Genomic DNA, 10,580 nt, shown 5'->3' on the forward strand with positions numbered 1-10,580 from the left:
CAGCATGAATACTGAATTCGAATGAGACAAGCTGTTATAAAATTGCATACAAAAGTATGTTTCGTAATACGCAGAACTCCCTGAAATACGCATTTTCAATATACCATAAATATCATTAGACAATGTGGAATTCGGTCCCTCTCTATTTCTTTATTTCGAAAAGTTTTACTCCGGTCAATAAATTTTCGTATGCTGCCTAGAGATTTCTATTTTGGCAATTCGGAAATTATGACTCCATTGGGAGGCATGGTACACCTGATTGTCGTTTCCTATTGATTTAGTTGGTTAAGTGGGAAGATCTGAAGCTAGTTCGGCTAATAGAAATGATTTCTGGGTTCAAGGAAGATAGCTATGGATTCAGGAATGATTTTCTAACTTCTAAGAGTGCCTAGATTCACTTAGTGCTCATTATTTGTATTAAGTGCGTGAGAGTAATGCAACATCTTTATATCCCAAACGTTTTATTTTCGGTTCGCTAAACTCTAAAATTTGACGAATGTACTCATTTTGTGCAAAGAGGGATTGTAATTCAGAAAACTCTAACCTTAAAATATAGTAACTTGAACGATTAAACTATTTTCTGTTAAAAAGTAAAAACCTTCTAGATATATTCTAATATGTGACTTAGCCAAAAATTAGACAAAGACCTTCACTTATGTTCGTGTCAAATAACGGGTTCAAAATTTTTACTTCAGCGTCGTCTTAGCAGTGGTGTTGTTAGCACATAATTTTGGCGCGTGTAAATTTGAAACTAAAGCGTCTTTAAAAGCAAATATTATTTGTTTGGAGTTAAAAATATCTGTATATACATATTTATATATTATATATGTATATACAAATATTTACCGCCTCAATCAATTTAAATTTCATGCTGCTGAGTTATACACAAATTCGCGCTGATAGCTTGAATGATTATAGCGTAGAGCTCAAATCAATTAAATAGGGCCGTTGGGTAGCCTCAGTAGCGTCACACCGCTCAGCTTACAATTAACAGCTGGTCAAGCAGGCGAGCTATTTGCCTAGGCACACAACACAATGCCGTCGCATTGGCGATTTTGTTTGTTCGTCCGGTCTTCAACTTAATCCGGTTATTAAACTCTTGCACTTAATTAATTGAAGCGAGAGGTGAGACAAAGCTACGCTTTTGACTAAGTTAGCCCAAGCTGCTGAAGCGTTAACAGGAATGTTTGTTGTTGTATGTAAGTTGACGGCTTTAAGTGTTTTAGTTGCATGCTAACTTTTTCGAATGTTTGTTCTTGTTGTTATTCTCACAAATATATTAGAATTTAGTCTAAATATTCAGCATTTGACATAATTAATGTGGTAAATATAGCCGCCAACGTTTTGTCTTAAAATAAAGACGGAAGATCGAAAAGAATGAGTGAAAATGGAAATAAAACAAATAAATTAGAAATGAAGAGATAAGAATAGCACAAACTAAATAAGAATATTCTCCGGTCCAAAAATCTTTAATCAGCATTAAATTTTTACCCCGTCCGACAGCTGGTCTGCCGTTATAAAAGCAACCGTTGCGAGCGTTGGAGATTTTAGTTGTTTCCGAATTTGCATACGCGCTGGTCGAGCAGAGGAGTTTGTACACGAGTGTTTGTTGATATAAAAGCAAACACTGGTTTAAGAGCAGTTCTGAATCGAGATAACTGCGTGAAAGCTTAAGCGCTTACTAAAATATTCAGCTGACGTCATGAGCTGCCCAAAAGTGAGTTGTGTTTGTGGATACACGTTTGGAGCTGGAAGTAAAAATTTAAGCAACAAAAAAAAAACTGGAAAAACTGAAAAACGCCATAATTAACGCCATAGGCGAAATCGAATTGCCAGTGAAACATGTTTGATAAATACTCGTATTTTCGCCAAAACAAGGAAGTGTCTGCACTCGTTCACCTACAAATCTAACAACGCAAGTCCAAAAATAAACAAGTAACCAGAATTGAACAAAAAAAAACCAAAACCTTATCTTTGGTTGCAGCGAAGCTTAAATACCCTTTACAACAAAAAAAATATAACAAGAAGTGGATTTTGATTAGGCAGTTTGTATGGTGCTATAGTGGATCAATCTGAACAATTTCTTCGGAGGTTGTACTGTTGCTTTGAGCAAAAGCCCGTGTCAAATGTAAAAACTTTCCATACCAGCACATGATTGCGGTCGTTCACTTGGTATGGCAGATATAATATATTTTAGTTCCATATCGGTAGTTCCGACAAATGAGTAGCTTGTTAGGGAGAAAAGAACGTGTGCGAAATTTGTGATCGATTTGTCAAAAATTGAGCGACTGGAACGCTTATATACATACTTTCGGCGATACGGAGAAGTTAAAATCGACTCAGCTCGTCATGCTGATCATTTACACATTTACTTTGAAGGGTCCCCGACGTTCCTCTCCAGGTGTTACAAACTTCATAACTTAAAATATCCTGGGTAATAGGGGTAATGGGTATAGAAAAACAAGCGTGCCACAAAACCAAATCTCACAAAGCCTGTTATGCCTGAAAAGAACAATATTTAATTTCCTTTTCATCGACGCATGTAAAATCTTTGCCTTGGCCTGGCCACTCGGCAGTCACTTTTCTTTGCAAACTTGGTTTGTCATTTCAACGCTGCCACACTCCATAAATCATGGTTGGCAGTCGAAAATGTTACAAAAACAGGAATTTTCCTTCAGCAGTGCACCGACACACCCACACACACTGACATAAATGTACACAGTAGCAACATACATGTAAACACGTTGTGTGAACCTATGTTTTTGGTTGTGTGTGTCCCTGCAAAGCTTCAGTTGCATGCGTCCAGTATGCTCGTAATTAAAACGTTGCCATAACTCACTTAGCACTCAGACAGTCGTAGAAAGACCCGGCAGGAAAGAGATAGCAAGAATGTTGAGAGAATTTTTAAAAATTGCTTACTAACGAGTCGTTGGTATCGGAAATTCAGAATTTTCGCTGTTTACGCGAGGGGAAATCGTCGGATATGTTTCTTAGGAAATACCAGACAATAATATTCACAATCATATACATCTCCATAGACCCTGAAACACTCGTATTTCTAATAATTATTGCTTACTCAGCAAGAATATAAGAAGCTAGCACAAGATCGAAATAAATGGAACAGTCTCATTTGCTCGCCATTTGCTCCCAGTTGAGCCATGGGAAACTATATTCAGCATAGTAACAATGTTAGAAAATACAGGGACAGGGTTGGAGTTTCTCATATTTAATGCAGTTTTTTTAGTTGCCCAATATTTAAATGTATTTTTGTGGGTTGTTAATATATTGTATAATTTCAAAATTGTTTGAAAAAATGTATTAAAAAAATTTCTATTTTTTCCCAGATTTTTCATTTTCCAAAGTAAATAGGACTTAAAAAAACAGAAAAAATGCTTTTTGTGGCAAAATGAATTTATTTTATTCAAAATAGTCTCCTTCGGCTTCAATACAGCTTTTTGCATGATCCAAAAGCATGTCGAATGAGTGTTTTAGCTCCTTGGCCGGTACGGCCGTCAGTATGTCGGTGCAAGCCTTTTGAATGGCCTCTAGGTCTGCATAACTCTTTCCTTTCTTGGGCAAATGCATTTTTCCGAAAAGGAAGAAGTCACCCGGTGCTATATCGGCGGCGGAGTGGTTAATGGTTAAAATGTCATTTTTGGTATAACATTTGGTCACAACCTCTTGAATGATGCCCTTCGGATGTTGGATTCTGAGCAATTTTTGGTCGTCAGTCGAATTGTGCGGAACAAAACGGTGCACACACTTTTCGTAAGCCCAAATATTAGGTCTCATCTATCTCCATGAATTTCGATGATGACTTCGGCTGATTTTTGATGATTTCACGCACAGTTTCGATGGAATTTCCGGTGATCCCGAATTTTGTTGGCCCACATCGATCGTCATTTAAATGAAATCACTCGTGCACTCTGCTACGGGATAGGCAATCATCGCCATAAACTTGTTTCATCAATTGAAACGTTTCGGTAAAAGTTTTACCAATTTTAGAACAAAATTTAATGTTGGCTCTTTGTTCGAAGCTTATTTTCGCACCGATAACACAAGCATACTGACACTTAAAACGCAATAACTACACTTCCAATCTATGAAATGTCATGAAATTCTCACTGGACTATCGATAAAGATAGCAGATTCTAACGCACCAGTCGACATATAGATGGCGCTACTAGGTGGCGCTGGATTCAAAAAGTCCTGTTTACTTTGCAAAGCACCTTGTATATTCTTTTTCTTGAAAATTAGCCGAAAGATGTAGACAAAATTTGACACGGAAGAAGATATTTCGAAATACAGATTTTCGAAACGTCCTTAAGCCCCAGCTCCAAAGGAAATGCTTTAGTGAATAAGTGAAATATATTATTATCGGGAAACCTTTGATATATTGCAAAATTTGAAAACGCAAAGGTTCTTTATTACAACATGTTTCAATGCGCACCCTACGGGGTTAACGGCTATACGAGTATTTGCGTTCAGGCATATTGATCCGGACCTCTTCCAGCCACTCTGTTAACCATTATCTACGCACAGTATGCTCATGTAATGTTATGTTCTCTTGTTTGCTTTGTTGCAGATAGTGAGCCCATCCCTTGCCATTGCTGTTGCTCTTGGTTGTTTTGCTTTGTGTCTTGCTCCTTGTTGTCTGGCCGCCGCTGCGATAGATACCGAAGGGCTGACACAAGAACTGTTGGTGCCGTTCAATGATTTATTACCACCGCTCTCTGATGCTGAGTTCCAGGAAGCCCAAACAACATCAACAACATCAACGACAACAACGACAACAACATCAACAACAACAACAACATTGGCACCACCGGTCACTGAGGCACCAGTTAGCAAAGCGATTACAGCAAGAGCACCAACAAAGGTGACAACGTCGAAGCCAACGAAGTCAGCCACAGCACAAAAACTTAAAAAGACGCAATATCAATTGGATCAGCAGTCGCAAAAGCAGCCACTAGCAGTGCCAATATTAGATTTGAACCCCGAGGTGCCGCCCGCTTTGCCAGAAGCCGAGGCGCCCGTGACGTCGCAGGTCACAGAAGCACCGGTAACTCCAAAAGCAGTAGCAGTGCCAACAACAACTACAACGCGAGCTCCAACTACAACAACGAAAGCGCCTGCTAAGGTGTTGGAGCACAAACAAGCCGCGTCCACGCAATACTTTCAACAAGTGCGAACGACGCAAACACAATTTCAAGGGTTGGAACAACACCGGCGGCCACAACAACAACAATACAAGTCACAACCACAACAGCAACAACAACCACAACAACAACAGTTCGCCAAGCAAGCGCCACGGCAACCAACAGCTCAACACCGGTTCCAGCCACAAGTTGCTGCCGCCATAGCAAAAGTGGCACCACCGTCATCGCAACGCAGCGCGCCAGCAGCAACGCAAGTCAACGTCGAACACCTGAGGCAATACCTCGAATACATTTACCACCCGACGACGCGTCGTCCGTCGCGCGGACCGCTGCCCACGCTGACGCCATTCCCGCGGCATTTCAAGTAAAGTGACGGCTTCCGGTGAATGGGTGCCCCGCGCTTGTGCTACCTTCACCCGCCTCACTTTAAGAAGACTTAATTTATTCACGCAACTCCCCTAGAGCGTCTCAACTCATGCACATCAGTGATTAACTAGTTTTACGAAAATTAATATGAATAAAATAACGATAACATAACGAAGTGAATTTGCGACTTTTAATACCATCTAAGTTGGAGACTCGAAAAATACAAAAATAAGTATGTAAATTTGCATAAATTATCGAGCAGTTTATGTTGATTTTGATTTATATATATATATATATATATATATGTATAATATATATACATTAGCATATATTTGGCAAACGAACTGATGAAGATAAATGGTAAATCCAATGTGGTTAAACTTAAAAAAATGTGGTTTCAGAAAGTAGTTTGTCAGCAAACAGCTTAATTATACCCTTCATCTATTTGAAGTGGGGCTATGTATAACTTTGATATATTAAATTTTCCCAGCATTCTACTTTTCGCTACACCTGACCATGAAAGAACACTTTTTGCACAATACAGTCAGTGACACCTTTTCCCTTCTCCAGATAGTCGATGAACGTTTGCAATCATTTTCCTAGCAGTTGCGACAGTCTTCGCCATCTTCGGCACATATTCGTCGGTTGAAGACGACTGTCCCTTGATTTCTACTGAATATCAGTGGGTCAAAGTTTATTCGACGGTTTCGAAACGACGCTGAAGCCGTTTCTTATCGCCGCTAAAGCGGAAAATACTGGTCCGAAGTGATCTCACAGTGAGTGAGAGCCATTGTGTCGACAGCTTTTTCACTGTGTGCGAGTGATTTTACTACGAGTTCTCTCTTACAAACACAAAATAATGGATTCACCGACCGATTTTTAATTTTTTCACACTTGATCAAACAAAGCCAAATTATTATAACAAGTGATTCAAGTAGAGGTACTTTTATCAATAGCTTGTTTTTGCAGATTACGCGTGAGCTACAGCTACTGAAAAAAGTACTTCTACTCGAATCACCTGTTATATTCATTTATTTTTGTTTGATCAAGTGTCAAGTTGTCATGTTATTTTTGTTTAGTATTGTTTGACATTTCAGTAGGGAAAGACTTACGCTTGAACTACGTTTACAAATCGTTCAACTTTATTATGCAAATTCACGTTCTGTAAAGAATGTGTTTCGCGCACTTCGCTTAACTTATGGCCAACATAGTCGGTCGACTGAGCGTACTATTCGCAACACCAACGCCCATCTTGCTACCCAGCATTCATTACTGGATAATATTTGACCAAATAGATAACTTCCAGCATGCAGTGAAGAAAATATAGCAGCCGTAGCAGAGAGTGTACAGGAAGACCGCGAAGAGTCGATTCGACGCCTTTTCAGCAACTCGGACTAGCGCATTTAACGTCGAGATCTTAAATTGAAAGCGTACAAAATACAGTTTGTGCACACACTGAAGCCGCTCGACCTTCCCAAGTGACATCGTTTCGCTTTATGGGCTTATAAGAAGCTCCAAAAAGATTCGACGTTCTTCAGCCAAATTGTGTTCTGTATCTGGATCAACGGGTATGTAAACAAGAAAAATTATTGCATTTGAGATTAAAAAAAAAAAATAAATGTCAAAGATTGTTCTTTCGAATGATAATAAACATTCCACATTAAATTTGAAGTTTTTGTATTTCTTTTAAACTAGGGAACATCAAAAATGATTACTCTTCACTACATCATAGTTTAGTTTCGAGCCACACTCATATAATAATATTATACTCAATATATTGTGGTTATCCAAAAAAAATCTTGTATATCGGTTGAAACTTTCAGGTTGTCGCAGGACCATAAGAAATGTTTATGAGTTATTTTAGAAATCCCTAAGACGTGAAGTATTTTCAATTTGTAGAGCAATTTGTCAACTCAAACAATACAGTGCAGAAATTCAAATACACCCTAGGCTATGGTCTAAGTTTATATCTTATTCTTCAAGAGTTAAGCCCTGACCCCCAGTTCAACTTCATTGTCGCACGTGTTAATAAAACATTGATCTGTTTCATGTTAAAAAATAGACTTCTAATGTCGTACATTTTTCTCAAGTGGGGAGAAAGCCAGCATATTTGGCTCCAAACAAAATTTAATACAGCTGAAAGTCTGTAGAAACAATGGTTGTAGTTTACGATGCCTCAGGTTTGGGCCATTGTTTCTACAGTGATATATAATTTGCCAAGTGAAAACAACATGATGGTCATTGCTCCCACAAATTCTTTAAACTTAATATATTGTAGATGTATTCTCACTTTGTTAAAGGGGTCATAACCTATTTGCAAACAGAATTAAATTTCAATACATTAATCAGTCATATTGAGGCACAATAATATCGCGAACAAAAGACAAATCAACTTTATTACCGTTAAATTAAAAATTATACATCGTTTTCAAAAGCTTTGACAATAAATATAATTTATATGTTTTAAAACAATTACGCGTCATACCTTCGACCACGGGCGGACAAATACGAACACATATGTATGTATGTATATACATACATGCATATGAGCTGGCTGCAAATGAAATTTAATATGCAATTAATACAGCAGCATTGCGCAGAAAATTGATATATCCTTCCTTCCGCATTTGACCGTTGTCAGCAGCTGCCAGTTATTGCACAGCCCGTCGCCATAGTTGCCACGTTTTCCATTTCAGGTTTTTTTTTGTTTTTGCACACATCCGTGCGCACACATCGTTCTTGTTTCTGTACGGCAAGCTGGTCGCGCGGATATGAACGGGCGTTGCACATGAAGCCATTCGCCTTTCGGAGGTTGTGAACTGAAGTGTTCTGACACATGACTTTAATGCAGCAAGAGTTCAAAGAAATGCCAGTTTATGAATATTGCAGCCCTGTTGTTAACTACAACCTACTCCGAGCTCTATTTTTTTGGTATACTATGTCCTAAATTATCCTTATTGAACCAGGCTTTTATTTGGTCCCCTTATCTCTCACATATTTATAAAATTACGAGAACTTAACATTTGTCAGGGGTTCAAATATTTCTTGAAAACGCTTATAAATGGTGCAAAAAATAGTTTTACTAATGTCGTAAAAACAGGCATATTTCAGTTATTTGATAAGTTGAAAAGGGCAGAATACAACTAGTTATTCGCGAACACAGTCTACGCCTGAATGAACAAAATATTGTCATTTTGTTGCGTAAAAAAGGTGTTAGGAGGAATCGCTTTGAATATATTCCTTGTTGAAAGATAATATTCACATTAAGAGATATCCGAGCCAAAAGTAGAAATCTACCGCGTGGGTTGCTAACTTAGACGATGTTACTTCTAACTTTAAGACCACTGTCAAACTTGTCAACGCTTAACTTCTTTTGCAACCGAAATTAGAGAGTGACTATTCCAAAACAATGATAATACTGATAAGTATAGGGATATATATATATATTCATAAAGGGTCACGTAGTCTCTTCATATATTTTATTCTGTATAATTTTTCACACTTGTCCACCCTAGCATGCATTTCAGCGTGCCACGATATGCTACGATTGCTACGTAATGCTTACTTTCAATTATGACTGCAACTTTTGCCGAAAAATAAAAGGTTGCAACGAAGAATATGTTGATAAAGAAGAGTAAAAATAAACGGAAACGAATACATATTTTTGATTGATTGTTTAATTACGAAAGACTTCAAAGAAATGAAAATACAGTGCAAGAACAACATGCAATGGCGCGGCGTGAAAGGAGCGATCGCGTGAGTGGCCCTCTGTTATCGGCGAATTGCAGAACTGCGCAATTATATACATATGTGAGCACATAGCATGCAAAATAAGGACAGCTTTGCAGGGAAATGACTTTTATTGGGAAATTTGAATAATAACAAAGATGAAGAATAATATAGAAGAAGTGTAAGCAGAAGTTATAAAAAGTCAGTATTATACTTGTAATTGTTCTATCCCATAAGTTCAATTTTACTCCACGTTTTCTCTATATCTCATCGAAAACGTCAAGAAGGTTTTTTCAGAACTGATTATTCGTATCTGGTAGATTTGAAATTATCTCACAAAGCCTAAAATGTATGATCTAATGAACTCATGACCTAGTTGACCACGCATTCGTCTTTTTTCGACGCACAAGCCACGCCAGACAGATATGTTTACAGTATGCCAGTGAGCCTCTTCTCTCTTTGCTAGTCCACTGTATTTTAGTTTTCATTTTTCCAACTGAAAAGTTTTCATATTCATTTCATATCCGCTTCCTGGAAGGCGTTTTCTTAATGTACTTATAACTAATTAATTTACCATTTTCTTTTTGTTTGGCCATTTCCTTTCGTGTCTTCAACACATTCTTGAATTCAATTGGGCATACTATACATTTTATAATCGCTTTAGTGTGAGTGTAAAGCTTTCGTTAATTTTTGACTTCATTAAATATTGCTGAAAGGGGAGTAAAGTATATTACAGCCTTTCTTCGAAATCTTAGTTTGTAGTCTGCTTTATATTTTAATTTGATGAATTATTTAATTCAAGTTAATTTGGAATGAATATCGAATTCTAGTTGGACAATATTTTTGGCTTGAAATTCTAAGTCAAATACTTGCATCGCTCATTGGTTTTAAACTCACTTTAACTCGCTTAGTTGTCACGTACAGAGCACTTCAACTTCGCGGCTCACTTAAGTAAAGTAATACTCATATGCCTTATATCACATATCAGAGTCTTAATACGATTCGCATGGCTTCGTAATGCCATTGATGTGCTTGTACGCACGCAGGCTTATGCAAGCAATAATGGAAATAATGGAAATTTACATACGGGTAATTGCAAGCCATTATAGTTCTTTACACGGCATAATGAGTTGTAATTATATGTTGAGCCAAAAATTTTCGTTTTTTGCGAAAAATAATGGGCTTTTGAAATCTCATATAAGTTCTTTTCAATTCGTCAAAATATGGAGTTGGCGAATCGAACAATCAATTAGCATTACTGAATACTGAATGATAAGCAAGCGGTTATGCAACTTGATTTTAAAAATTCTAACTGAATAACTTTAA

At 37.6% G+C, this 10,580-nt stretch overlaps 1 protein-coding gene across 1 annotated transcript; it reads left to right on the plus strand.

The window, feature by feature from the left end:
- Positions 1 to 1,585: 1,585 nt before the first annotated feature.
- LOC120779809 (salivary glue protein Sgs-3) lies at positions 1,586 to 5,705 on the plus strand. Its single transcript, XM_040112185.1, has 2 exons — positions 1,586 to 1,717; positions 4,586 to 5,705. The coding sequence occupies exons 1-2, from the start codon at positions 1,703 to 1,705 to the stop codon at positions 5,525 to 5,527; spliced, it is 957 nt and encodes a 318-aa protein (XP_039968119.1). The 5' UTR covers positions 1,586 to 1,702; the 3' UTR covers positions 5,528 to 5,705.
- Positions 5,706 to 10,580: the final 4,875 nt, after the last annotated feature.

The sequence above is a fragment of the Bactrocera tryoni genome, chromosome 1, assembly GCF_016617805.1.
Source record: "Bactrocera tryoni isolate S06 chromosome 1, CSIRO_BtryS06_freeze2, whole genome shotgun sequence".
Lineage (NCBI taxonomy): Eukaryota > Metazoa > Arthropoda > Insecta > Diptera > Tephritidae > Bactrocera > Bactrocera tryoni.